Genomic DNA, 27188 nt, shown 5'->3' with positions numbered 1-27188 from the left:
TCTCCCTAGCTACCACCCTGGCAACTGCCTCTCCCTGGCAACCCGCTGGCAACCACCTCTCCCTGGCAACCCCCCCCCACAACCAGCCCTGGCAACAGCCTCTCCCTGGCAACCACCCCAGCAACCGCCTCTCCCTAGCTACCACCGTGGCAAATGCATCCCCCCAACAACCAGCCCTGGCAACAGCCTCTCCCTGGCAACCCCCCTGGCAACTGCCTCTCCCTCATAACCACCATTCCTCTCTGCAACCACACCAGTCAACTGCTTCTCCCTAGCTACCAACCCCAGCAACCACTTTGGACAACTAAATCTCCCTGGTAACCACCTCTGGCATCTGCCCTTGGCAACTGCATCCCCCTGGCAACTGAGTACAGAGTCACAGGACCAATGCTCTGGAACTGCTTCGAATGAAGCCAGTCAGGAGTCACCAGGGTAAGAAGCCTACATGGCTTTGGCTTCCTGGGTCTGACCTCGGAGCATTCAGCATCCCCTTCCACACTATGCGCTTCCCACAGCGAGTCCACCCAGGCTGGGCTCCTGGGGAAGCCAGAGAGCCCTGCACCCCAACTCTGCAGCCAGTCGGGACTCTCAGACTGTGTGTGACATGGACGGGTTATTAGTTGACAGGAACACAGTATAGGACAGAGCTTGTTAGCACAAACATCAGGAACATTCAGTAAAGTCCATCATATGGGGAGGGGAGCCCAGAGCCAGGGTCCTGGACCTCCCCCTGAGCCCCAAGCCAGCAGAAAATGACTGACTTCCAGCTGCCTGGCCCCTGACACCCCCATTGCCCCTCCTCTGGTCTTTGTCTCGCTTCCCGGGCAAAGTGTCACCTGCTGGCACCCCCTCCTGGGTCTCAGGTTATGAAGAGCAACGTCCATCACTTATGTACTGGCAGCTGGAGCCACCTCACCTGCCCCCAAGAGTCTCAGCAAAAGTCACACACCCCTATTCCCTCCACTGAGGTATTGGTGCAGCACACAGGGAAACTGAGGCACACACAGCATTCATGCAAAATAGTAAGACTCACATATGCTCACGTATAACATAGGGAGGAAAAACCCACTTTGTCACAACCACTCTTTGGTAATGAGCTCCTCCTTCCACTCACTGCCAGCAACCACATCCTCTTGGCAACTGCCCCCTAGCAATCACCCCCAGCAACCATATTCCTCGGGCAGCCACTGCTTTAGGGACCCTGACAACTACCCCCCCCCACCCACCCACACAGACCCTAGCATCTCCCCCCCTTTGTGGGGTTGGGCCTGAAAATCACAGGATCAGACCCAGGAATCACAGGCTGTTCTTACCCCGCCCCCCTTCACTAATGAACAATGTGCATTTGCTGCCTGGTCTCCGAACCTTCAGAGGCAGCATTTCCAGCCCCCGCCCCCCCCCGCCCCATCTATGCCAGTGAGAGCTGGGATTCCCCTGCCAATCCCTGACTCCAGGAGCTGAGGATTTAGGGAGAACTCGGGACATGGTGAGAACATCAGGCCTGATCACCCGGGCAGAAAGCAGCCCCCCTCCCTGCACCCCCCCCCCACCACCGCTCCTAGTGCACCTGCAAGGGTGTTTACACCAACCCAGAGTTCCCCAGGGACGTGCCAGGAAATGTGGAGGCCGGGTAGAGAGAGACACTCACAGACACAGGGCCTGCCCTGGGGCAGACAGGGAGCATGGTAGAGGTTCGATGGGCTGAAGGGGACACGCTGGGGAAGATGAGGTGGAGCTACCCACGAGAGGGGACACAGGATGTGGGGCAGCAAGACAGGGTGGGCGGTCACAAGGTGGGGGATATGGAGGGGGGAGATGGGGTCAGGGGATGTGGTCTGCCCCCATCTCCTGTCCCCTTCAGTCAATGCCTTGTCACAGGCAGGAAATCCCAGGGGCGTTCAGGCCTCGCCCCTCTGATCAGAGAACACCCCCCCAATCTATGGGGCTGCACCCCCCTCTTGGCACCCCTCCGCTGTGGAGCCCCATGACCCTTCCCCACCAGCTGCAGGGCCCCAGCTACCCCCTGGGACCCTCTGCCGAGAACGTCATGGTCCAGGGCCCCACCCGCCCGCCAAACCACAAGGCCTTGCTGGAAATAGCAGCCGTGGGGCCCTCCCCTCGCCAGGCGCCGCGGGGCCATTGCACTGGGCAAGGGGATGGCGCCCGAGCTACGCTGCCTCCTGCTGCTGACGCTGCTGGGCTGGGTGGCGGCGGCCGGGATCGGGGCCCCCCGAGGCAGGGGGAGTCGGCCAGACGGGTCAGCGCCACAGGTGGGAGGTTCTGGGGGAAGCAGTGGCTGAGGGAGACCGTGGCGGGAGGCTGAGGCCCTGGGGCCTGGGAGGAGGCTAAGGGGGGAGCAGGGGAGCGTCTGGGCCAGGGCTGGGCCCGGTGATGTCTCAGGGCTGGGGGAGCCAGGGGGCGTGTGGGAGAGGCTGGCGAGCCGGCTGTGACGGGTGGAGGATGGGCCAGGCGGTGGCTGGACCGGGGGCCGTGGTGAGGGGGATGGTCTGTGGATCAGGCCACGGTGGGGCTGGGGAAAGGTGGGGGGCTGTGACTGAGGGGGGAGGCTTGGGAGGCCATGGCTGCGGAGGAGGCTGGTTCCCCATTTATGTCTCTCTTCCCCCCCCCCCCAGAGTTGAAGGCTGCAGTCCTGCCCTGTGAGGGGACCGGAGCTCTGTATGGGGACCCCCCCACTCAGCTGTCACTCTCCTGGCTGTGGAGGGACCCACGGGGCCAGGAGCTGCTGAGCCTGAACGTGACCCTGGGGGAGCCGCCCCCCCACACCAGGATGGGCATCGGGGCCCAGGGGTCACTGGTGCTGCCCAACGTCTCCACCTCGGACGCAGGCGTCTACAGCTGCCAGTGGGACGGGGACAGCGGGGGGAACGTGCTGCTCAACGTGCCAGGGAGCCGTGAGTCCGGGGGGGGGGTGGAGGGGCTGAGGTGGGGGGCATGGCAGTGGGGCAAAGTCTGGATGGAAGAGATGACTGGGGGGAAGGTGGTGGTTGGAGGGCAGGGTGGGGAGTTAGGGGGCAGGCACTGGAGGAGTGGGGCTGGCCCAGGGGACTAAGCCATGGCAGGCAGTGGGGTGCGGGGCGGAGTGCAGATGTGGGGGGCTGATCCAGGAGGCAGATAGTGTTTTGGGGAATGTTAGGGGGCTGATCCAGTGAGAGGAGGGGGGCAGATCCAGGGGGCAGTGTCAGGGACTCAAAGGTCCCCTGTCTCGGCTCTGTATGGCCCCTGGGAGCAGCCCCCCTTGGGCGTGACAGCCCCCCATGAAGGTCGCACTCTCTCTCGGTGCCCCCGCCACCGCCTGGAAACGCACCGCTGAGCTTTCAGCACACCTGTCTCTGCCGTGGGCCCCTCAGGGAGTCCACTCGCTCGGCACCCGCCAGGGCTCCCACCCCCAGAGGGAACGATGCCCCCTGATCCTTAGCCTGCAGTGACTCAGCCAGTGTAACACAGGAGGTTAATGAGCGTCTGAACCCAGCGCAGGAAACTCTCCGGCCTCAGGCCTGGCCTCCCTCAGCCCAGCACATCTAGCTCTCGCCCCAATCCAGGTGGGCTCCGGCTGCTCTCCCTCTCCAGCACAGCCACCCCCTCCTTCCAGCTGAGCCCCCAAGATCATCCCCCCTTTGGCCCCTCCTCATCCTTTGTCTTTGGTCCCAGGCAAACAGGTCACCGGGGTCCTCTCTCTTCCGTCCTTTGTTCCCCTCTGGCTGGAACTGGCTGGTCAGGTCACCAGGGTCCTCTCTCCTCAGCCATTTTCCTCCCACTGGCCAGAACCGGCTGACTGCCAAGGTGGGCTGAGCATCTTGGTCACCAGTCGCTGGGTCCCCCATCTCCAGGCCATTGTCCGGGGTCCCGGCTGCCAGGCGAGTCACACTTGTTCCTGTGCAACAACAAGCCCCCTCCCACCGCCCGGTGCCATAGGAACCAGCAGGCTGTCCTACCAGCCCTTCCCTTGGGCCCTGGCTAGATTCTCCCTGGCCAAACCCATGAGCTCCGTGAGCCTTCCCCAGAATTTGCCTTTCATCTTCCCCTCCCAGCCGTCCCTCATCCAGCTGAAGGAACCCCTCGCTCTCTTTCCGGACACCAGCTCGAAAGGGTGGGCCCCTGTGCATTTCTTGGGCAGCCTTTGCCCGGTGCGCTAGCCCCATATCTCTAGAGAGAGGCACCTCGCAGCCAGGTACTACCACCCGTGGTACTTCTGGTGGACGACCAGCTGCCTCCTGATCCCCCAAAGTTGTGTTTTCCCTCAGGGAGCCCTTTCCCGGTACCGGGTCCCTTCTCTCACATGGATCTTTCCCGCCGATCCTCCCCCAGGGTCTTGCAACACCGTGGCCTGCAAGGGCCCTCAGCTTCTTCCAGGCGGGACCCTTCTGCTGCTAGATCTGGAATTCAGCTGCTGGGGTCCGGGCCCGGCCCCTGTTGCTGTGTGTGTTTCTCCACCACGGGACAAAGCCTCGGTCTCAGCCCTGCTAAGCCCTGTCCCTGGTAACTCACACCCCATTGGAGGTGTTACGTCCCCTGCCAGGTAGCTTGCTGGTGTCAGGCCAGGCGGGCGCTGTCTGGCCTGTTCTCCGACCCATCCTCCCGTCAGCACTGCCTCTGGAAGCGGATTGGGCACCCCAACCTCCTTGGGGACCCCATTTCAGATGTACCCTTCTTACAGGCACCGTAACCTGGAGGGTCCGACGACCCCCCTCAGGGTTGGGTTTGCACTGGGCACCACACAGCTGTGCCTGCATCACCTCAGCGCCCGTGTCCCAGTGCCCCCGGCCCCCCTCCCATCTACTTCGATGGGGATGAGGTGGCGACTGCCCCACTGGGCTCTGCCCTATGCTCCCCTGTGGAATGAGCCCTCTCCTGGCCCCCCTCTGGAGGACTGAGATCCGGGCTCTCTCGCTTTAGCTCTCCGGGGGTTACAGACACCAGGTCTGGATCTTGTCTCAGAGAGACATAGTCACTTCCCAAGAGTACATCAAAGCGGATGTGCTGAAGGACCCTGTCACGGAGTGTGGGGGAGTCAGGTCCTGCACCCCCGGACTCCCTGCAGATTCATCAGGACTCTCAGCCAGCCAGTAAAGCAGAAGGTTTATTTAGACGACAGGAACACAGTCCAACACAGGTCTTGCAGGCACAGATAACCGGATCCCCCGGATAGGTCCATCTTGGGGGGCCCCACAGCCCCCCTTGGGGATCAGAGCTCGGTCTCCCTGCCTCCCCTCTGTTCTCCAGCCAGCACTCGTCTGCCCATTCCCTCCGGCCCCTCCTCTTTCCTCAGCTCCTTTCCTTTGTCTCCCCTGGCCAGAGGTGTCATCTCCCCTCCCCCAGGCCAAGCTCAGCTCACAGTTGAATTCCTGCATCTTCACCTAAACCTCTGGCTCTCCCCTCCCCCGCACAGACAGTCTGTGCTTCCTACTCCTTCACAGACCCCAGCTACCAGCCCCCCCGGTCCCCCTCCGAGCCTTCCTGTGTCTGTGCGGGATCTGAGCTATCGGCAGGTGAATGGCTTCTGTTGGGGAGCCTTCCCCCCAAGTTACACAGCCCCTTGGGGGGTTGTTCCACACCAACAAGAGTCTCTCGGTCCCAGAATCTCTCCATCCCATGAATGCTCCCCATTGACCCCCACCTTCCACTCCCACTGGGAGACGTCTTCTTGTGCACCCCTGGGCTCAGGCATCAAGTGGGCTCGGAGTAGAAGCCCGTCTCCCTCCTCCCCTCCCCTGGCCAGCTCTGCCCCAGGAGCTGGCTGGTCGGGATAGACACAGCTGGCTCTGAGCCTGCATTACAGGCTGTCCTCCTGTGACAAACTGGGAATGTTCTGAATGTTCGCTCTGAACACGGTGTTGGTGCCTCAGTGTCCCCTCTGCAGTTCTTAAGTATCCAGGTGGTGGGGTCAGGGGGTGGGATTGCTGCAGAGGAAGGGGCCAGTGCACCTGAATGCCTGGGACTCTGTCTCCTAGCAACTGATGGCCTGGCCCCCCCCTCTGCAAAGGTGCCAACTGAAGGTGTTGGAGACAAAGAGATCAGGTGACCTCCTGGCCCGGGGAAGGGGCTGAGCAGAGGAGGGGCTGGAGGGGGTGTCAGGCTGGAGCTGGCTGGGGACGAGGAGTGAGGGCAAACATGGGGGTCTGGCTCACTGCCTCCCAGAATGGACCCGGCCGAGGGGTCCGGTTCTCTGTACCTACAAGCTCTGTGTTAGACCCTGTTCCTGTCATCGAATAAACCTCTGTGTTACTGGCTGGCTGAGAGTCACGTCTGACTGCGCAGTGGGGGGGCAGGACCCTGTGGCCCCCCCAGGACCCCGCTGGGTGGACTCGCTGTGGGAAGCGCACGGAGGGGCAGAGGATGCTGAATGCTCCAAGGAGAGACCCAGGAGGTGAAGCCGTGGGAGCTTCTTGCCCTGCAGACAGGCTGCTCCGAGGGAGAGGAGGCTCCCAGAGTCCTGCCTGGCTTGGTGGGGAGCAGTTCCAGAGCAGCGCCCGGGGACTCCGTGACACCTCCCTCGCCACGTTAGCCCTTTGCAGGCTCTCTTGGGCCAAGATTTCCTTTTGCTTTGGGCATTGCACCACCTGGTATCCTTTTGTACTGCAGTAATTACAGTTCAGGTCTCTCGGGACCCATGGAGGGGGTCTGCCTGCTCCAGCATTCGTGGGCAGCCGTGCACTGGGCTTCCTGGAGTCCCACCTCTGAGAGGCCTCTGGGCGACTCCCCTTCCAAGTCACCGATGTGGGTTCCTCCCCGCTCTGCTGCTAGAGTACCTGCACTTCTCAGGTCTTTGTGCTTCTGAGGGCAGACGTTCAACAGCTGCTCCAATCCCACCCGATTATACCCATCCTCTGCAGGAGTGGCCCTGCACCCTTTCCCCCCTTTGTAAATGGGTCGGAATCACCCCCGCGGCGCCTCCTGCTGGTGACTCTGGGAATTAGCTCGTTCCAGCACTGGAGCGCCCTCTGCAGGCCGGTGATCCGCCTGTCTTCAGGCCCCCGTGTCCCTCCCTGGACCCGGTGCCCTTTCACATGGGGTGCTGCCCCCTGGCAGTAACCCCTTTCTCTCTGGGTCTCCCCTCCCCAGGGAACCCCCACCCTCTATCCCCACCTTGCCTCAGTATATGGCTACTGTCAGTCATTGTCTAGCCCCACACTCTGGGGCAGGCTGCAGTATCAGCCTACTCATCACAGGCAAAGTTGGGTTTGGACCTGCTGCCTTGGCCTACACCTGGGCTGCCCTCTGCAACCCCCAGTACCAGTTGCCCTTCGCTAGGCCGCAGCCTGGGGCTTTCCAGGCTGGAGCTCCCCAGCTCCTCAGCCTTTCCCCAGCCCTGCTCCACTCAGGTATCCAGTCTCAAGCTCCCTGCAGCCAGGCCCTTCTCTCTCTGAAGGCAGAGAGAGACTGTCCTTGGGCTTCTGGCTCACAGCCTCTTATAGGGGCCAGCTGGACCTGATTGGGGTGTGGCCCAGCTGCAGCCACTGCCCCAATCAGCCCAGCTTTCAGAGCAGCCGCTCTCAAGCCCTGCCAGGCTGCTTTTAAACCCCTCAGGGCAGGAGCAGGGTCCACCCTGCTACACCCTTGCAGAGATATTCCCCCAGCAAGGTGGCAACCTCCTTGTACGTGACACCTGGGGTTTCTCGTACATGCCGGAACCTTTTCCTGTCTGCCTCAGGGGTCTATTCAAACTTAAGCAACAAAGCCTGTTTGAACCATTCATAGTCCCCGGACTGTACACCGGCCATTTGGCTGAACACTCCAGTGGCCTTGGGACCAAGCAAGGGCCCCGGGGTGTAACGGGGTCAGCACCCACCTCTTGCGAGCACCCCCTCTGGTTGAGCACATCTGTGATCTTTAGTTCTGGTGACCCTTTTCGGTGGTTCTCAGCTGTTTTTCTCAGCGACTCAGTCCTCTGGCTGAGTCACACACACTGTCTGCATGTGAACAGACCCCTTCTGATTTATACAGTCCACCGGGGCCTATCTCAGTGCCCCTCTGGTGGTGTCTCTCTAGCCCTCCCTGGGCTTTGGACTTTAAATAGTCCAGCCAGGGTATGGGGCCATATCCCCAGGGCTGCTTCTCTGGGGACACGATTTTCTTGCAGCCTTCCCTGGGCTAAGTCCTTACTCAGTCCCCACAGCCAACCAGGAGCTTCTTCTTTGCTCCCCTGGTCCCTGCTAGCAAACTGTCTTTGGCTCAGTCCTAGCCGTCAGCCAGGAGCCTCTCGCTCCCCCAGTCCCTGCCAGCAGATTGTCTTTGGTCCTGCTGCTCGTCCAGCCAGGCACACACTCCGTTCTGCTCCAGCGTCACAAAGCAACTAACCACAGCTGTCGTCTGCAGCTCCTTTTCTAGGGCCCTCCTGGCCCCTGACTGGACGTTCCAGCAGCCCCTCTGATTAATTGCAGCAGAGAGTCCTGTGGCACCTTGTAGATTAACAGACGTATTGGAGCATGAGCTTTCGTGGGATGCATCCGACTAAGTGGGTACTCACCCACGAAAGCTCATGCTCCAATACGTCTGTTAGTCTATAAGGTGTGCGATACAGCATGGCCAGAGGGCAGCAGGAGAGGGTTAGCAGGGAGCCTTATTCCCTGCAAGGGGAGGAAGGTTTGCTATAGATTAACTAGAGCACCTGAGGCCAATTAGAGCACCTGAGGCCAATTAGAGCACCAGCAGTCAGTCACATGATATAAACCCCCTGCTTCAGCCAGACAGTGTGGGGGTTGGAGCAGGAAGGCTTGGTTGGAGCAGAGAGTGGTTTGAAGGAGTTGGAGCAGAGAACAGTTTTGAAGAGAGACAAAGGACAGTTTGGAGGAGTGCTGCGGTGGGCTGAAAAGTCCAAGACCCTCGGTAAGGGGCACCTGGCTTGTGCAGAGGGAGGGCAGGAAGCCCCCACAAGCTGAAGGGCAGGAGAGGGAAGTAGCCCAGGGGAAGGAACCACCAGTTCTAGTGGTTCACCACTATCCTCAGGGCCCCTGGGTCGGGACCTGGAGAAGAGGGTGGGCCCAGGTCCCTCCCTCTCCACTCCACTCCTCAAGGACACTAGTGGGGCAATTAAAAACACCGGTTCAGAGGCAAGCAATGGGGCCCTGCACCTTCCCCAAAGAAGAGAGAGCGCGAGACCCAGCATAACCGTACCGGCAATTTGCCACAGGTGCCACAGGACTCTTTGCTGCTCTTACAGACCCTGACTAACACAGCTCCCCCCCGGATACTCTGATTAATTGCTTCCTCGTCACTCTAAGCCTCTTGGAGGACTTCTCCACCGCTCCTTTCCTGGGATGGGGGTGGCAGAATCCTGAGGCCTTGTTCAGCCCATCACAGCTGTGCCTGTCCATTGGGTCATCCTGATTCGAATCACAGGCCTCCTCACAGGCAGTGTGGGAGGAATCGATAGCCTCCCTCCCCCCGCCCCATTACACTGGGGAACTTTGGCATCTAGGCTTCCTGCAGAACTGGCACCTCGGGGTCCCTCCCCACCTACCCCGTGGCAGGTCCTCTTGCCCCGCCTCTCCTCCAGCTCATGTTTTCAGTTCGCCTCCGCTCCTCCTGCTCCAGGAGGGGGCAGGCAGCAGGGGACCTGGGGGCTGCTCCAGAGGGCAGAGACTGGGGTGGACACGGGGCTGGGCTGTGGTCTGAGCTGACTCTCACCCCTGCCAGGGGAGCGCTACATCTCTGGGACCCAGGGGGGGCAGGTCGTGCTCCCCTGCGCCGCGGGAAATGCCACTGCTGTGGACTGGTTCAGGGATGCAAACAATGGGACCCACCGGTTTGACCGCGCTGGCCCTCGGCATCGGCCCAACGGCAGCACCCTGCTCATTGAGAGGCTGGAATCAGGGGACGCCGGGCAGTACCGGTGCCAGGCCGGGAGCCAGAACTGGACTGTGCACCTGCACCTGGGAGGTGAGGGACCCTGCTGTGCCCCCGGCTAGAGCTGCAGAAAACTGAACATCCTTGTCCTGCCCCTTCTCTGAAACCCCCAAACTCATTCCTCCCCCCCCCCATCGCTCGCTCTCCCTCACCCTCACCCACTCGCTCATTTTCACTGGTTGGGGTGAAGGGAGGGTGAGGGCTCTGGCTGGGGGTGCAGGCTTTGGGGTGGGGCCAGGGATGAGGGGTTTGGGGTGCAGGAGGGGGCTCCAGGCTGGGGGGTCGGGCTGAGGATTTGGAATGGGAGGCAGCTCCAAACTGGGTTGGGGGTTGGGGTGAGGGCTCCAGCTGGGGTCAGGGATGAGGGGTTTGGGGTGCAGGTTGTGGGCTCTGGGGGGGGTTGGGATGTGGGAGGGGGCTCTGGGCTGGGGCAGGGGTTGGGGTGCGGGAGGGGGTGTGGGCTCTGGGAGGGAGTTTGGGTGTGGGAGGAGGCTCCGGGCTGGGGCAGGGGGTTGGGGTGTGGGCTCTGGGTGGGAGTTTGGGTGTGGGAGGGGGCTCAGGGCTGGGTCAGAGGGTTTGGGTGTGGGAGGGGGTGTGGGCTCTGTGGGGGAGTTTGGGTGTGGGAGGGGGCTCCAGCCTGGGGCAGGGGGTTGGGGTGTGGGAGGGGGCTCAGGGCTGGGGCAGAGGGTTTGGGTGAGGGAGGGGGTGTGGGCTCTGGGGGGGAGTTTGGGTGCGGGAGGGGTGTGGGCTCTGGGGGGGAGTTTGGGTGCGGGAGGGGGTGTGGGCTCTGGGAGGGGTTGGGTGCGGGAGGGGGCTCAGGGCTGGGGCAGAGGGTTTGGGTGCGGGAGGGGGTGTGGGCTCTGGGGGGGAGTTTGGGTGCGGGAGGGGGTGTGGGCTCTGGGGGGGAGTTTGGGTGTGGGAGGGGTCTCAGGGCTGGGGCAGGGGGTTGGGGTGCGGGAGGGGGTGTGGGCTCTGGGGGGGAGTTTGGGTGTGGGAGGGGGCTCAGGGCTGGGGCAGGGGGTTGGGGTGCGGGAGGGGGTGTGGGCTCTGGGGGGGAGTTTGGGTGTGGGAGGGGGCTCAGGGCTGGGGCAGGGGGTTGGGGTGCGGGAGGGGGTGTGGGTTCTGGGGGGGAGTTTGGGTGCGGGAGGGGGTGTGGGCTCTGGGGGGGAGTTTGGGTGCGGGAGGGGGTGTGGGCTCTGGGGGGGAGTTTGGGTGTGGGAGGGGGCTCAGGGCTGGGGCAGGGGGTTGGGGTGCGGGAGGGGGTGTGGGCTCTGTGTGGGAGTTTGGGTGTGGGAGGGGGCTCCGGGCTGGGGCAGGGGGTTGGGGTTGGGGGGCTGAGGGCTCCAGCTGGGGTCAGGGATGAGGGGTTTGGGGTGCAGGGTGTGGGCTCTGGGGGGGAGTTTGGGTGTGGGAGGGGGCTCCGGGCTGGGGCAGGGGGTTGGGGTGCGGGAGGGGGTGAGGGGTCTGGGGGGGGGAGTTTGGGTGTGGTAGGGGGCTCCGGGCTGGGGCAGGGGGTTGGGGTGTGGGAGGGGGTTTGGGTTGCAGGCTCCGGGTGGTGCTGACATCAAACAGCTCTGGGGAAGCAGACGGCATGTCCCTCCGGCTCCTAGGTGTAGGGGACGGGGGGTCCGCGTGCTGCCCGTGCCCACAGGCACTGCCCCCACGGCTCCCATTGGCCGCAGTTCCCAGCCAATGGGAGGTGCAGAGTCGGTGGTTGGGGTGGGGGTATCGCATGGAGCCCCCTTGGCCACCCCTGCACCTTGGAGCCGAGGGACATTTTGCCGCTTCCCGGGAGCTGCGTTAAGCCGGGCAGGGAGCCTGCACCAACCGGACTTTTAATGGCCAGGTCAGCGGTGCTGCCCAGTGCCGCCAGGGTCCCTTTTCGACCGGGCGTTCCAGTCAAAAACCGGACACCTGGCAACTCTAGTTCCTCCCGCACCCCGGCACCCCAATCGCCTCCTGCCCTCTGCTCCTGCCTTCCTGCCCTACAACCCCCCAGGCCCTTCCCGTCCCGCCCCTGAGTGTCCCTGTCCCCCGCAGGGGAGCCGTCATTCTCGGTGCTGGCGGGGGACACGGCCCGGCTCCCCTGCAATGGCTCCATGCCGGGCGCCTGGGTCCAAGGCTCCCTGGCCTGGAAGCGGCTGGGCCCGGGCGTCTCGTGGCAGCAGCTGGTGGAGCTGGTAGCTCGGCGCTATGGAGCCTACAAGTTCCAGCTCACCCTGGACACCGGGGCAGCCCTGGTGCTGCCGGCAGTGACACTCGACCAGGCCGGGACCTACCGCTGTGTCCGGGGCAACCACAGCCACGCCGTGGAGCTGGAGGTCACGGCCCGCACAGGTAGGGGGCAGAGTGACCGGGGGGAGGGGTCACGGCCCACACAGGTAGGGGGCAGAGTGACCCGGGGGGGGAGGGGTCACGGCCTGCACAGGTAGGGGGCAGAGTGACCCGGGGGGCGGGGTCACGGCCCGCACAGGTAGGGGGCAGAGTGACCCGGGGGGGAGGGGTCATGGCCCGCACAGGTAGGGGGCAGAGTGACCGGGGGTAGGGGTCACGGCCCGCACAGGTAGGGGGCAGAGTGACCCGGCGGGGGAGGGGTCACGGCCCGCACAGGTAGGGGGCAGAGTGACCCGGTGGGGAGGGGTCACGGCCCGCACAGGTAGGGGGGCAGAGTGACCGGGGGGAGGGGTCACGGCCCGCACAGGTAGGGGGGCAGAGTGACCGGGGGGGAGGGGTCACGGCCCGCACAGGTAGGGGGCAGAGTGACCCGGGGGGGAGGGGTCACGGCCCACACAGGGAGGGGGGCAGAGTGACCCGGGGGGAGGGGTCACGGCACGCACAGGAAGGGGGGCAGAGTGACCCGGGGGGGAGGGGTCACGGCCCGCACAGGTAGGGGGGCAGAGTGACACGGGGGGGAGGGGTCACGGCCCGCACAGGTAGGGGGGCAGAGTGACCCGGGGGGGAGGGGTCACGGCCCGTACAGGTAGGGGGGCAGAGTGACCCGGGGGGGAGGGGTCACGGCCCGCACAGGTAAGGGGGCAGAGTGACCCGGGGGGGAGGGGTCACGGCCCGCACAGGTAGGGGGCAGAGTGACCTGGGGGGGAGGGTGGGTTGTGGGGCAGGAGGGTGACAATGTCTCTACCCAGGGGTTGGGGGCATTAGTGGGGGTGGGTACAGGGGGGCAGTAGCAGGGGGGACACAGGTGGGATATGGGGGGTGAGGCCAGGCCCGTGACGATGTCTCTGCCCGGGAGGGTGAGGGCATTAGTGGGGGTGGGTACAGGGGGGCAGTAGTGGGGGGGAAATGGGGGTGAGCCAGGCCCGTAAAGATGTCTCTGGCCAGGGGGTGGGGGTATGAGTGGGGGTGGGTACAGGGGGGCAGTAGTGGGGGGGACTCAGGTGGGATATGGGGGGTGAGCCAGGCCCGTGATGATGTCTCTGGCCAGGGGGTGAGGGCATTAGTGGGGGTGGGTAAAGGGGGGCAGTAGTGGGGGGACTCAGGTGGGATATGGGGGGTGAGCCAGGCCCGTGATGATGTCTCTGGCCAGGGGGTGGGGGTATTAGTGGGGGTGGGTACAGGGGGGCAGTAGCAGGGGGGACTCAGGTGGGATATGGGGGGTGAGGCCAGGCCCGTGACGATGTCTCTGCCCAGGGGGTGGGGGTATTAGTGGGGGTGGGTACAGGGGGGCAGTAGTGGGGGGGACTCAGGTGGGATATGGGGGGTGAGCCAGGCCCGTGACGATGTCTCTGGCCAGGGGGTGAGGGCATTAGACGGGCAGGGAACAGGGGGGCAGTAGCGGGGGAGATGTGGGGAGGACATGGGGAGGTGAGGCCAGGCCCGTGACGATGTCTCTGGCCAGGGGGTGGGGGCATTAGTGGGGGTGGGTACAGGGGGGCAGTAACGGGGGATATGGGGAGGACATGGGGGGGTGAGGCCAGGCCCGTGACGATGTCTCTGGCCAGGGGGTGGGGGCATTAGTGGGGGTGGGTACAGGGGGGCAGTAACGGGGGATATGGGGAGGACATGGGGGGGTGAGGCCAGGCCCGTGACGATGTCTCTGGCCAGGGGGTGGGGGCATTAGTGGGGGTGGGTACAGGGGGGCAGTAACGGGGGATATGGGGAGGACATGGGGGGGTGAGCCAGGCCCTTGACGATGTCTCTGGCCAGGGGGTGGGGGTATTAGTGGGGGTGGGTACAGGGGGACAGTAGTGGGGGGGACTCAGGTGGGATATGGGGGGTGAGCCAGGCCCGTGATGATGTCTCTGGCCAGGGGGTGAGGGTATTAGTGGGGGTGGGTACAGGGGGGCAGTAACGGGGGATATGGGGAGGACATGGGGGGGTGAGCCAGGCCCGTGACGATGTCTCTGGCCAGGGGGTGGGGGTATTAGTGGGGGTGGGTACAGGGGGACAGTAACAGGGGATATGGGGAGGACATGGGGGGGTGAGGCCAGGCCCGTGACGATGTCTCTGCCCAGGAGGGTGGCAGCCCTGGATCGTGGGGGCTGCGGCACTTGGATACGTTGCTCTTGGCCTGGCCTCCTTGTTTGGATACTACCAGATCCGCCGAGGTGAGTGGGGGGCTGGGACACCCCCAATCCTGACCCACGTCTCAGTCCCTCCTTGCAGACCTTCCCCCAGCCCGCTCTGTGCTGTGGGGTGGGTGGGTGTGACTGGGCTCAGGGCTCCGGGCTCCGGGGGGGTGGGTCCCCACTGTGGGGGGCGCCTTCCCCCTCAGACGGTACCTTCAGTCCTGGGGTGATGACCCCGGCCATAGGGAGAAGAGGTCGGGTGGGGGCAGAGTGGAACAGATGCTGAGTGGGGCAGGGGGGGCTGGCTGGGTGAGGGAGGGAGGGGGGCTGGCTGGGGGGGAGCACTGGGGGAACTGGGGGGGTGGCTGAGGTCGGGGGGGCTGGCCCCCCTAAGCCCCCCTCACCACCCTGTGCTGTCCGGTTCCAGCCCTGCAGACCAGGAGGAGGAGGAAACGCCTGATGGATCCGGCCAGGAGGTGACCTGGGTGGGGAGAACCTGCTACCTGGGGTGGGGAGGGAGGGTCTGTGTCCCGGGCGGGACGGGGGTGTCTCTGGGAGCTGGAAGGGGGGTCTGTGTGGGCTGTGGGGAGGGGGCTGCTGGAAGCAGGAGGGTCCCTGGCTGGGCGGGAGGCTCTGGGGTGTCTGGCAGCTGGGCACAGGATGTCTCTGACCCACACGATGTCTGTGGGGTCTCTGGGAGCGGTGGGGGGCAGGGTGGGCCGGGGTTTCTGCCTGGCGGTGGCAGGGGTGTGTGGGGGGAGTTTGTGATTCTGATTTCCCTGTGATGATTACTCCATTTCCAGGTTTTTCAAGGTGACTGGGAACGGGGCTCACACCCCTTACGGGCATGTCCTGCCCCTTGCAGACATCGCTGGTGAGTGCCCCCTTCTACCCAGCCCCCCAACAGCCACTGCCCCCCAACACCCTCTACCCAGCCCCCCAGCCCCCCAACAGCCACTGCCCCCCAACACCTTCTATCCAGCCCCCCAACAGCCTCTGCCCCAACCCCTTCTACCCATCCCCCCAACAGCCACTGCCCCCCAACACCTTCTATCCAGCTCCCCAGCCCCCCAACAGCCACTGCCCCCCAACACCTTCTACCCAGCCCCCCAGCCCCCCAACAGCCACTGCCCCAACACCTTCTACCCAGCCCCCCAACAACCACTGCCCCCCAACACCTTCTACCCAGCCCCCCAACAGCCCCTGCCCCCCACAGGAACATCCTGCCCCCAGCGGACACCCCCAGTGTGTGGCCCCTGCCTCCGCTGGGTCCCCCAACACCCCGACGGCTCCTTTTGGCCCCCAACACACACCCTGCCTGCCGCAAGAACAGTCTGCCCCTATGAACACAGCTGGTGACTGTCCCCCACACCCCATTGCCCCCCTGCTTCCCCACCCTCTACAGGAGCACCCTGCCCCCCAGGTGAGTGCCCCCCTCTATTTTCATAGCGATCAAGGCCCAAAGAGCCTATTGGGTCAGCCTGACCCCCTGTGGTTCACAGCCCATTGTAACCCCCCCCCCCATACGGACCCGTTGCACTGAAGTGGTTTAGTCCCAAGGGGGCTGAACTGTTCTGGCCCCAGGCAGAGAACAGGGGAGCCTGGGGTGCCCCAACGCCTGCAGCAGCCCACGGCCCCCCAGTGTCCCAGCCAATCTGACCTGGGGAAAGAATCCTTCCTGACCCTGCCAAGGGCCATGAGCGTGTCTCCGAGCACGGGAGCCAGCCCCACCAGCCAAGTGCCGGGAGGGCTCTCTGACCCCCCTCAGAGCCCGCCTGCCCGGTGTCCCCTCCCCAGCGCGGCCGGTCCCTGGTGCTTCACAGGAAGGGGAAAATGAAACTGAGAATCCAGCCAGCCAAAGGGGGGCAAGTTCCTTCCTGACCCTGCACGTGACAGGCCACAGCCCTGAAGCATGCGACTGGATCATAGGCATTGTCTTAATGCAGAGCCCCCCTTGCCTTGTGTACCCTCACGCCGGTCACCCAGGGGGCTGCGTCCCCACAGTCGGCCCAGGGAGGGACGTGCTGATGCCCTGCTTCTTTCCAGCTCCAGGGCTTGTGGGGCTCGACCCCAGGGATGGCTAGTTGCCACATCTGTCTGCACTGACCCCCTTTCCCCTGCTCCTGCCCAGGCCAGCTGGTGTGACGCCCCCTGCCCGTGCCGCCCTTCCCTCACTGTGCGTCTTCTGGGGGCCCCGCTCTGACCCTGCCCCTGTTCTCAGGTGTCGGGCAGACAAATGCAGTGCCCTATGAGAACATGGTGCTGGATGCAAGAGGGCAGGGGAGGCCACTGCCTGCAGAGGGGCCCATCAGTACTGTCGAATCAGAGGGTGAGTATCAGAACCCCCCTGAGGTGACCCCAACCCAGCCCCCCGCCCCCCAACCACGGCTCTCCAAGCACTGCAGGAGTGGGGTGCAGAGAGGGGGCAGGGGAACAGACTGGGAGGACGGGAGTGATGGGGGGCACATATTGGGGTGGGGTGTGTGACGGGATCCCCGGGGTCCTCTCCCCAGCCTGGGCCGTCTCTCGCGGTGCCTTGCTAGTGACCAGCAGCAAACCCCTCCCGGCGCTGGGATCACTCAGCACAGCCGCACGTGGAGCCCACACCCAGCTAGGTTGTGTGCCTGCTCCCAGAGCCACCCATGAATGCTCCCAGAGAAAGGCACCAGCCAGCTCCCCCCAGCTCCCAGCACGGTGCCTCAGGAATGCGCCCTCTTGCCCTGCTCAAGATGAGCAGTGCAAATTTATTAACTGGTTCCCCACTTCATCAATGGAAGGTGGACAGACACCAGCCTTTGTGAACCGGAGCAGATTTACCAAACCCTTCACACAGACTGACTGGTAAAGAGAAACAGTTAAACACGTGTGTTGACTACAAAAGGGCGATTTTAAGTGATATTAAGTGATAGGCAAAAAGTCAGAGTTAGTTACCGAAAGGAATAAACTATAAGCCTGCGGTCTAACCTCTCAACCCTATAGACTGGGCTACCACTCGATGACGCAGTTTTTCTCACCCCCCGGGATATTGCAGTTCCTAGTACACAGATTTCACCCTGGAAACCTGGCCCAGTCCCCTCAGCTGGAGTCTTCTGAGCGCCCTTGTTCCTCGCAGCGTAGGTGGGGGGGAGGAGAAAGGCCCAGCCTGGGGCCCTGTGTCTGTTTTATACCCTCAGTCCCATGTGCTTGTGTCACGGCGTCCCCGGCGCTGCTCTGGAACTGCTCCCCACCAAGCCAGGCAGGACTCTGGGAGCCTCCTCTCCCTCGGAGCAGCCTGTCTGCAGGGCAAGAAGCTCCCACGGCTTCACCTCCTGGGTCTCTCCTTGGAGCATTCAGCCTCCTCTGCCCCTCCGTGCGCTTCCCCCAGCGAGTCCCCCCCGGCGGGGTCCTGGGGGGGCCACAGGGTCCTGCCCCCCCACTGCGCAGTCAGACGTGACTCCCAGCCAGCCAGTGACACAGAGGTTTATTCGATGACAGGAACAGGGTCTAACACAGAGCTTGTAGGTACCGCGAGCCGGACCCCTCAGCCGGGTCCATTCTGGGGGGCAGTGAGCCAGACCCCCACGTCTGCCCTCACTCCTCGTCCCCAGCCAGCTCCAGACTGACACCCCCCAGCCCCTCCTCTCTGCTCAGCTCCTTTCCCGGGCCAGGAGGTCACCTGACCTCCTTGTTCTCCCCCAACTTTAGCATCCCCTTGCAGGGGGGAAGGGCCCTGGCCATTAGTTGCCAGGAGACAGAGTGTCGGCCAGAAACTGAGGAACCCACACAGGATTGGGGGGGTTGGACTAAATACCTCCTGAGGTCTCTTCCAACCCTGATATTGTATGAAATGTATTCAGAGGAAACATTAAGAACAGCCCCAGTTCATCACAGCTTGGGACACACGAGTCCAGGCCTGTCTGGGGCGTTGCTGAGTCCCCAGGCCAGGCGGAGCAATTCCCCCGGTGGGGCCTCATGCAGGGGAGTCATTGCATCCTAGCTCCCTTGCTGGACAACGGCTGGTGATGGTTGTTCGACACCCACCCGGGCGTCGGTTACTTTCCTTGCTGTTGCCTCTGGGGAGCTGATATCTGGCTGATTCCCCAATTTACAGCATGTTTCAGTGCCAACCACACAACACAATCTCATAACTTCACATGCACTAACGACACACATCTATGGATAGAGAAATGACTCTCAGCAGATCATCACCTTTCCCCCATACCGTACAAGGCTGCTTTCTATGTGAGATCACCAGTATATACAAATGAGGAGTATGGGGGTTCCAGGACGCTCCCCCAAGGTATCGAGTGTCACAGGGTGTGATGGGGATACAGCCAGATGAGGGGTGGGGTGGGGGGTACTGAGGGGGCAGGGGCACATAGTGGGGGAAAGTGGGGGTAATGGGGGCCCAGACGGGATGGGGGGCAGCAATGGGGGCCAGCCACAGGCAGGAAGAGCCAGAAAGGGGGTGATGGCCAGACAGGGGGAGTGATTGGCATGGGGTGCAGTGGGTGGGAGGGGCAGGGGGATTACAGGGACAGATGGGGGAGGGGATACTTGCCCCCCACCCCCAGAGGGCCCTATGGAGCGAGAGATGGCAGCTCAGCACAGGGAGGGACCAGAGTAAAGGGGACTGGGGGGGCGCAAGACCCACATTGACACCCCCTCTCCCCATAGATGAGGAGGAGTATGAGCACCCAGACAGTGAGGAAGAACAAGCACCCGAGGGTGAGTGGGGGGCAGGAGAGGCGGGGAGCTGGGGTTAGAGAAGGGTGTTGGGGCATGACAGGGCAGCAATGGGGTGGAGGGGGCGCTGGGAGGGGACAGGATGGGGGGCATGGGGAGGGGTGATGGAAGGGGCCGGGCTGCCCCCCCCCCCCAGGGCCATTGCTTGGGGTCACCTGTTCTGTTTTTCTCTCCTGGCTCCAGATGGCGATGGCTACGAAAACACCAACGGGGACATGAAACTGTGCATGGGGGACAAGGAGTCCAGCGGTAACAGCCCCCCCAAAACCACCCCCAGCTCCCCAACCCTTACCCTGCACCACCCACTGCACAGGGGATGAGACGGGACTGACCTCCCTGAGCCGGCCCGTCCCTGCCCTGGGGGCGGATGGGAGCCGGTGACCCCTAAAGGGGAGAGGCCCCAGGTCCCATTCCCCACCCCCCTGAGCCGGCCCGTCCCTGCCCTGGGGGCGGATGGGAGCCGGTGACCCCTAAAGGGGACAGGCCCCAGGTCCCATTCCCCACCCCCCTGAGCCGGCCCGTCCCTGCCCTGGAGTGCATCGGGGCTGGCGACCTCTAAAGGGGAGAGGCCCCAGGTCCCATTCCCCACCCCCCTGAGCCGGCCCGTCCCTGCCCTGGGGGCGGATGGGAGCCGGTGACCCCTAAAGGGGAGAGGCCCCAGGTCCCATTCCCCACCCCCCTGAGCCGGCCCGTCCCTGCCCTGGGGGCGGATGGGAGCCGGTGACCCCTAAAGGGGACAGGCCCCAGGTCCCATTCCCCACCCCCCTGAGCCGGCCCGTCCCTGCCCTGGAGTGCATCGGGGCTGGCGACCTCTAAAGGGGAGAGGCCCCAGGTCCCATTCCCCACCCCCCTGAGCCGGCCCGTCCCTGCCCTGGGGGTGGATGGGAGCCGGTGACCCCTAAAGGGGAGAGGCCCCAGGTCCCATTCCCCACCCCCCTGAGCCGGCCCGTCCCTGCCCTGGGGGCGGATGGGAGCCGGTGACCCCTAAAGGGGACAGGCCCCAGGTCCCATTCCCCACCCCCCTGAGCCGGCCCGTCCCTGCCCTGGAGTGCATCGGGGCTGGCGACCTCTAAAGGGGAGAGGCCCCAGGTCCCATTCCCCACCCCCCTGAGCCGGCCCGTCCCTGCCCTGGAGTGCATCGGGGCTGGCGACCTCTAAAGGGGAGAGGCCCCATGTCCCATTCTCTACCCCCCTGAGCCGGGCCGTCCCTGCCCTGGGGCCAGATGGGAGCCGGCGCCCCTAGAGGGGACAGGCCCCAGGCCCCATTCCCCGCCCCCCTGAGCCAGCCTGCGGTCTCCACAGGGGGTGAAGCTCAGGGCCTGTTTAGGGGCATCCGCTCCCCTGACGCCCTCCCGTCCTTCCCCCAGACAGCGCCTGCTACGAGAACAGTCTGGAGGAGAACAGAGCAGGAGGCAACTGGGCTTCAGGTAATGGGGGACTTGGATGGGGGGCAGGGCTGAGGGCGGGGTCCTGGCTGGGGAAGGGGGGGGGCAGGGCTGAGGGCGGGGTCCTGGCTGGGGAAGGGGGGGGGGCAGGGCTGAGAGCAGGATCTTGGGGTGGGGGGGGTGAGGCTGTGGTGTGGTGGGGGGCAGGGCTGAGTGTGGAGTTTCGGGGGGTCTCCCCTGGGCTGACAGAGCCCCCTGCCCTGCACCCCCAGTTCCACAGCTTCCCCCCGTATCTCTCACTTACTGGTCTCCCCCATCCCGGTCCCCAGACGCTGCCCACTACACAAATGCTCGCCAGAGCCCCGGGGCCGAAGACCAGGTCTCTGAAGGTAACAAAGTGTGGGGTGCTGGCGGGGGGCTGCCCGGAGGCCACAGCCCGCTCCCAGGCATCCCCCCAGGGCGGGAGGGGCTCATCACCCCGGGGTTTGGGGGTGGGTGGGGATCTGCGCGCCCAGGGCAATGGTTTCCCAGGTTTGTCCAGAGCATCACCCTGGTAACAGCACCCCTGCAACCATTCATCACCCCGGTAACGGCTCCCCTGGTAACACTGGCCTATGGCCCCGGTAATGGGATCCCTGGTAACTCCAGGCAGCCCAGGGGCTTGCCCCCTCCCACCCCGGTAGGGTGCCCCAGCCCCACAGCCCATCGGAGGGGAGCAGGCGCAGGCTGCTGCTGACAGGGATCTGCCCCCTCTGTTGGCAGACAGCGAGTGTTACGAGAACACGGAGGAGGACAGCGCCCCGCTGAGCCCCGGAGCTGCGCGGCTTGTAACAGGTGATGGGCTCAGGGATGGTGGGGGTCCCTGGGTGGGGGGCTTGGGGTCAGTCTCCCCCCCAGGATCTGCGTGTGTCTGGGATCCCAGGGTGCCTATAGGGGGCACTGTGTGTATGTGAATCCCATGGAGACTGTAGGGGGCGTATGGGGAGGGTGAGTCCCGGGGTGCCTGTAGGGGGCACTGTCTGTGTGTGTGTGTGAATCCCATGGAGCCTGTAGGAGGTGTGTGTGACGCGGTGAGTCCTGGGGTGCCTGTAGGGGGTGCTGTGTTTGGAGGGGGATCCTGAAGTGCCCATAGGGGGTGCCGTGTGTGTTTGTGCTTGTGGGGTAAATCCCAGGTGCCTGTAGGGGGCGCTGTGCGTGTGTATCCCGGGGTGCCTGTAGGGGGCACTGTGTTTGTGTGTGTGTGTGGATCCTGGGGTGCCTGTAGGGGGTGCTGTGTGTGTGGATCTCACGGTGCCTATAGGGGGCGCGCTGTGTGTGTGTGTGACGGAGTGTGGGGGAGTCAGGGCCTTGCACCCCTCTTCCTGAGATTGACCCTGACTCTCAGCCAGCCAGTAACACAGCAGGTTTATTAGATGACAGGAACACAGTCCCAAGCAGGGCTTGTAGGTACAACCAGGACCCCTCAATCAAGTTCTTCTGGGGGTTCAGAGAGCTTAGACCCCAGCTTGGGGCTCCCTGCGTTGCACCCCCCAGCCCAAAACTGAAAACAAAACTTCCTCCAGCAGCTCTCCCCCTCCCCACTGCTCCTCCTCCCTTTGTTCGGTCTCTGGGGCAGACGGTGTCACTTCTCCCCACCCCCCTCCTGGCTCAGGTTACAGCTCAGGGAGCTTCCTTCAAGGGAAGTCCCCCATCCCCAATGTAACCCCCCTGCAACATTCCCACATCCATCCGCCCTTCCTCCTGCTCCGTCACAGTGTGTGGATCCCGAGGTGTCTGTAGGAGGTGCTCTGTGTGTATGTGTGGATCACGGGGTCCCTGTAGGGGGCACTGTGTGTGTGTTTATCCTGGGGTGCCTGTAGGGAGCGCTGTGTGTGGGGGGAGGGGGATCCCAGGGTGCCTGTAGGGGGCGCTGTGTGTGTGTATCCTGGGGTGCCTGTAGGGGGCACTCTGTGTGTGTGTGTGTTTGTATCCCGGGGTGCCTGTAGGGGGCAATGTGTGTGTGGAGGGGATCCCGGGGTGCCTGTAGGGGGCACTGTGTGTGTTTGTGTGTATCCCGGGGTGCCTGTAGGGGGCACTGTGTGTGGGGGAGGAGGGGGATCCCGGGGTGCCTGTAGGGGGCGGGATCTGTGTGTGTATCCCAGGGTGCCTGTAGGGGGTGCTGTGTGTGTGTAGATCCTGGGGTGACTGTAGGGGGTGCTGTGTGTTTGGATCCCAGGATACCTGTAGGGGGGGCAGTGTGTGTGTATCCCAGGGTGCCTGTAGGGGGGCACTGTGTGTGTGTGTGGGGGGGGGGATCCCAGGGTGCCTGTAGGGGGCGCTGTGTGTGTGTAGATCCTGGGGTGACTGTAGGGGGTGCTGTGTGTTTGGATCCCAGGATACCTGTAGGGGGGCAGTGTGTGTGTATCCCAGGGTGCCTGTAGGGGGGCACTGTGTGTGTGTGTGGGGGGGGATCACAGGGTGACTGTAGGGGGCGCTGTGTGTGTGTGGATCCTTGTGTGACTGTAGGGGGTGCTGTGTGTGTGGATCCCAGGATACCTGTAGGGGGGGCTGTGTGTGTGTATCCCGGGGTGCCTGTAGGGGGGCACTGTGTGTGTGTGGGGGGGGATCCCAGGATACCTGTAGGGGGCGCTCTGTGTGTGTGTGTGTATCCCGGGGTGCCTGTAGGGGGGCAGTGTGTGTGTGGGGGGGGAAGGGGATCCCAGGGTGCCTGTAGGGGGCGCTGTGTGTGTGTATCCCGGGGTGCCTGTAGGGGGGCACTGTGTGTGTGTGTGTGTGTGTATCCCGGGGTGACTGTAGGGGGCACTGTGTGTGTTTGTGTGTATCCCGGGGTGCCTGTAGGGGGGCACTGTGTGTGTGTGTGTGTGTGTGTGTGTGTATCCCAGGATACCTGTAGGGGGCGCTGTGTGTGTGTATATCCCGGGGTGCCTGTAGGGGGCACTGTGTGTGTTTGTGTGTATCCCGGGGTGCCTGTAGGGGCGCTGAGTGGCCTCACCCAGTGGCTGGTCTCTCCCCCCAGACCTGCGGATGCTGCTGCTGGGTGCGTGTGAGGAGCCGGAGCGGGATCGGCAGGACGGACACAGCGAGGGCTCTGCTGGTGAGGGGCTGGGAGCTCCCCCGGGGGGGGGTGAGTGAGGGGTCCCCAGACCTTTCCCTGATGCCCCCTTGTTCCCCACAGGCTCCCAGGCCTATGAGGAGATGGCCGGGGCCCTGTATGCAGCCCCTGTTCGGCGCCTCCGGGACCGCAGCCAGGAGGAAGGTGAGCTCCAGGAACGGGGTTGGGACCCCAATATCCCACTCAGGGTCACCCGCATATCCCAGCACCCCAAGCCCCCTTACCTGGGGTCACCCCCATATCTCAGCACCCCTGAGTTCCCCTCCCTGGGGTCACCCCATATTTCAGTACCCCAAGCCCCCTTACCTGGGGTCACCCCCATATCTCAGCACCCCAAGTCCCCCTTTCTGGGGTCACCCCATATCCTAGTGCCCTGAGCCCCCATCCCAAGGGTCACCACTATAGCCAGTGCCCCGATCCCCCTCCCTGGGTCACTCCCATACCCTAGTACCCTGACACCCCTGGGGTCACCCCATCTCCCAGCCCCCCTCTGTGATGGAGTAGGGGCTGTCTGTGTGGTTGATAGGTGAGAGCAGGGACTGTCTGTGTGGTTGGTAGGTGAGAGCCAGGTATGCAGCTGTAACATGAGCCTGGCCTGGGGGAGGGGAGGTCTCACCTCTGGCTGGGGCTAGACAAAGGGAAGGGTGGAGTGGAATCAGTCTTCGGTTTTGGGAGCTGGGTGGTGGGTTTTCAGGGGATCCTAGGCTGGGATCCAAGCACCCTGAACCCCCCAGAAAGGCCAGATCGAGGGGTCCTGGCTCCGAACACAAGCTGGGCTGTATCCTGTGTTCCTGTTGTTCAATAAACCTTCTGTTTTACTGGCTGGCTGAGAGTCACTGTGAGTTCAGGAAGAGGGGTGCAGGGCCGGACTCCCCCACACTCCGTGACACTGGTGTGATGGAGTAGGGGCTGTTTGTGTGGTTGGTAGGTGAGAGCCAGGTCTGCAGGGTCAACCTGGCGCAGCTCGCAGGCATTGTCAAAGGCCGTCCGGAAGGTGTCTATGTCCTCCCCCTCCTTACGCCGGGCCAGGAAGTTCTTATCGAAGCTCTTTGTAGGCTTGGGCCCCCCCTCGCTCACCGCAGCCGGGGCCTCCCTATTGTTCAGCTGGGCCAGGTCCAGCTCATGTTTGCGTTGCTTCTCCTTCTCCCTCTCCTCGAATTCACGCTGCTTCTGCCGGTCCTCCATCTCCCTCAGTTTGATCTCCCTCTCCAAGTCCAGCCGCCTGCGCTCCACGGAGGCCGAGCGTCGCCGGGATGATCCCCGGCTGGGGGGTGAGCTTCGCCGGGCCGATCCCCTGCTGGCCGGGGGGGTCACGGTGCCCTCGGTAGCTGGGCTCTTCCTCCCCCTCCCCCTACGCCTAGGGGTGGGGGGTCTCGAGGAGCCCTCAGCGGCCGGCTGACCACTCCCAGCGGGTACAGACACTGGTGCCTGCGCTGCATCGGCCTGGCTGCTTCCCTCAGAGACAGGGACCGGTTCATTCCTGCGATCTCTCTCCTCCAGCCGGGCAATCAGCTGGGCCTTGGTGAGCTTCCCACAGTGCAGCCCCCTGTGCTTGCACAGCTCCACCAGCTCACACTTGCGCTTCTGGGAATACATCTTCCTGCTGGCCGCTCGCAGGCCGGGGTGCTCGCCGCTCCCCACGGGTTCCAGGGGGACCCCTAGTGTGCCAGTCCTTGAGGTCACCACCTCTTTGCCAGGGTCAAGCTGCAGACTCCTCCGCCCCTGGGATCGCTCGCTGTGATCCCCCGGGGGGACCCTGTTACTGCAAAGTCCTTCTCTCTGGTCACACTCGCCCAGGGGTTAATCGCCCCTTCGTTTTACTGCTCCCCAGTCACTTACTGCAGGAAGCGCCGTCCACGGGTGCAGTCGATCCCACCGCTGCCACCAGTGTCATGGAGTGTGGGGGAGTCCGGCCCTGCACCCCTTTTCCTGAACTCACAGTGACTCTCAGCCAGCCAGTAAAACAGAAGGTTTATTGAACAACAGGAACACAGGATACAGCCCAGCTTGTGTTCAGAGCCAGGACCCCTCGATCTGGCCTTTCTGGGGGGTTCAGGGTGCTTGGATCCCAGCCTAGGACCCCCTGAAAACCCACCACCCAGCTCCCAAACCGAAGACTGCCTCCACTCCACCCTTCCCTTTGTCTAGCCCCAGCCAGAGGTGAGACCTCCCCTCCCCCAGGCCAGGCTCATGTTACAGCTGCAGACCTGGTTCTCACCTACCAACCACACAGACAGTCCCTGCTCTCACCTATCAACCACACAAACAGCCCCTGCTCCATCACACCCTCCCTGGGGTGACCCCAATATCCCAGCATGCAGGGACCATCCCTGGCCTTGGGGCCCCCACACCAGGCCCTCTCCCTGCTGCACCCAAGATGTTTCTGCCCCTGTCCAGGGCCAGGGGTGCAGGGGGAGGCTCCCCAGGAGAAGGGGGAGGTGGGGGGCTGAGCCCCTCCCAGCCTACCGGAGATGAGGTGTGTATGGGGGGGTGGAGTGGGGGCAACAGCCCCCCCAGGCCCTGGCTCTGAGCCCGGCTCCCGTCCGCAGATGCCGATTCCTACGAGAACATGGAGGGGGGGCCGGGCTGCGTCCTGCCCTCCCGGGAGGGGAGCGTGGAGCTGCGAGGAGACGGTGAGTGATGGGTGGGTGGTGGTGAGATGGGCACTGGGGGGTACCCGGGGCGGGGCCTGGGGGCAGAGGTCAGTGAGGGGGGCGCCCCTGGGCTCTCACCTGTTTTGCTCTCATTGCAGCTGCTGGGCTCAGGGCCCCAGGGCCCGTCGGAGCTGAACCCCCCAGGCGGGGGGTGCCCCGGAGCCTGACTCGGGACTAGGAAACGCCGCCCCTGGGCCGAGACAGGCAGCGAGTGTAGCTGAGCCCACGAGCACAGAGCTCCCGGGAGGGCCCTGCGCCCCCATGGATCCGCTCCCCATCCCGGCCTCACGTCCTGGGTCCCGCCGCCAGGGACAGCCCCAAGGCTGCGGGGGGGCTGTGGGCTCCAGACACTGTTCCCATGGCTCTGCAATGGCCAGCCACACCGTGCCCCCAGGGGCCTCTGGCCTGCCCCCACCCAGGCTCGGCTGCCCCACACGGGCTGCTCCATCCAGCTGGGCCGAACCGCATTCCCGCGGCGTCTGACGCGTGCATGTCCGGGCTGGGGACAGGGCCCCCCCGTGTCTGTATCTCCCCCCCGATGACAGTCTGGGCACAGGCCCACCCCCCCATGTCTGTACCCACCCCCCGATGACAGGCTGGGGACAGGCCCCCCCCATGTCTGTACCCACCCCCCAGTGACAGGCTGGGGACAGGGCCCCCCCCATGTCTGTACCCACCCCCCAGTGACAGGCTGGGGACAGGGATCCCCCCATGTCTGTACCCACCCCCCGATGACAGGCTGGGGACAGGGATCCCCCCGTGTCTGTACCCACCCCCCGATGACAGGCTGGGGACAGGGCCCCCCATGTCTGTACCCCCCCATGACAGGCTGGGGACAGGGATCCCCTCATGTCTGTACCCACCCCCCGATGACATGCTGGGGACAGGGCCCCCCATGTCTGTACCCACCCCCCGATGACAG

The 27188-nt window shown here is 64.1% G+C and overlaps 1 protein-coding gene across 3 annotated transcripts; it reads left to right on the top strand.

The window, feature by feature from the left end:
* The first annotated feature begins 158 nt into the window (after positions 1–158).
* LOC123368479 (B-lymphocyte antigen CD19-like) lies at positions 159–26793 on the top strand. Of its 3 annotated transcripts, XM_045013307.1 has the most exons (17): positions 159–432; positions 2634–2912; positions 9655–9897; positions 11905–12201; positions 14337–14429; positions 14818–14866; positions 15194–15264; positions 16612–16719; positions 19047–19097; positions 19299–19364; positions 20483–20542; positions 20830–20889; positions 21263–21334; positions 23517–23594; positions 23676–23756; positions 26162–26245; positions 26365–26793. In XM_045013307.1, the coding sequence occupies exons 1-17, from the start codon at positions 408–410 to the stop codon at positions 26442–26444; spliced, it is 1797 nt and encodes a 598-aa protein (XP_044869242.1). In that variant the 5' UTR covers positions 159–407; the 3' UTR covers positions 26445–26793. The 3 variants fall into 3 exon arrangements, with proteins under 3 accessions (XP_044869242.1, XP_044869243.1, XP_044869244.1); XM_045013308.1 differs by lacking the exon at positions 19047–19097; XM_045013309.1 differs by lacking the exon at positions 26162–26245.
* Positions 26794–27188: the final 395 nt, after the last annotated feature.

Source organism: Mauremys mutica, chromosome 4 (genome assembly GCF_020497125.1).
Source record: "Mauremys mutica isolate MM-2020 ecotype Southern chromosome 4, ASM2049712v1, whole genome shotgun sequence".
Classification (NCBI taxonomy): Eukaryota; Metazoa; Chordata; order Testudines; family Geoemydidae; genus Mauremys; species Mauremys mutica.
This window is presented reverse-complemented; position numbering and strand designations above follow the sequence as displayed.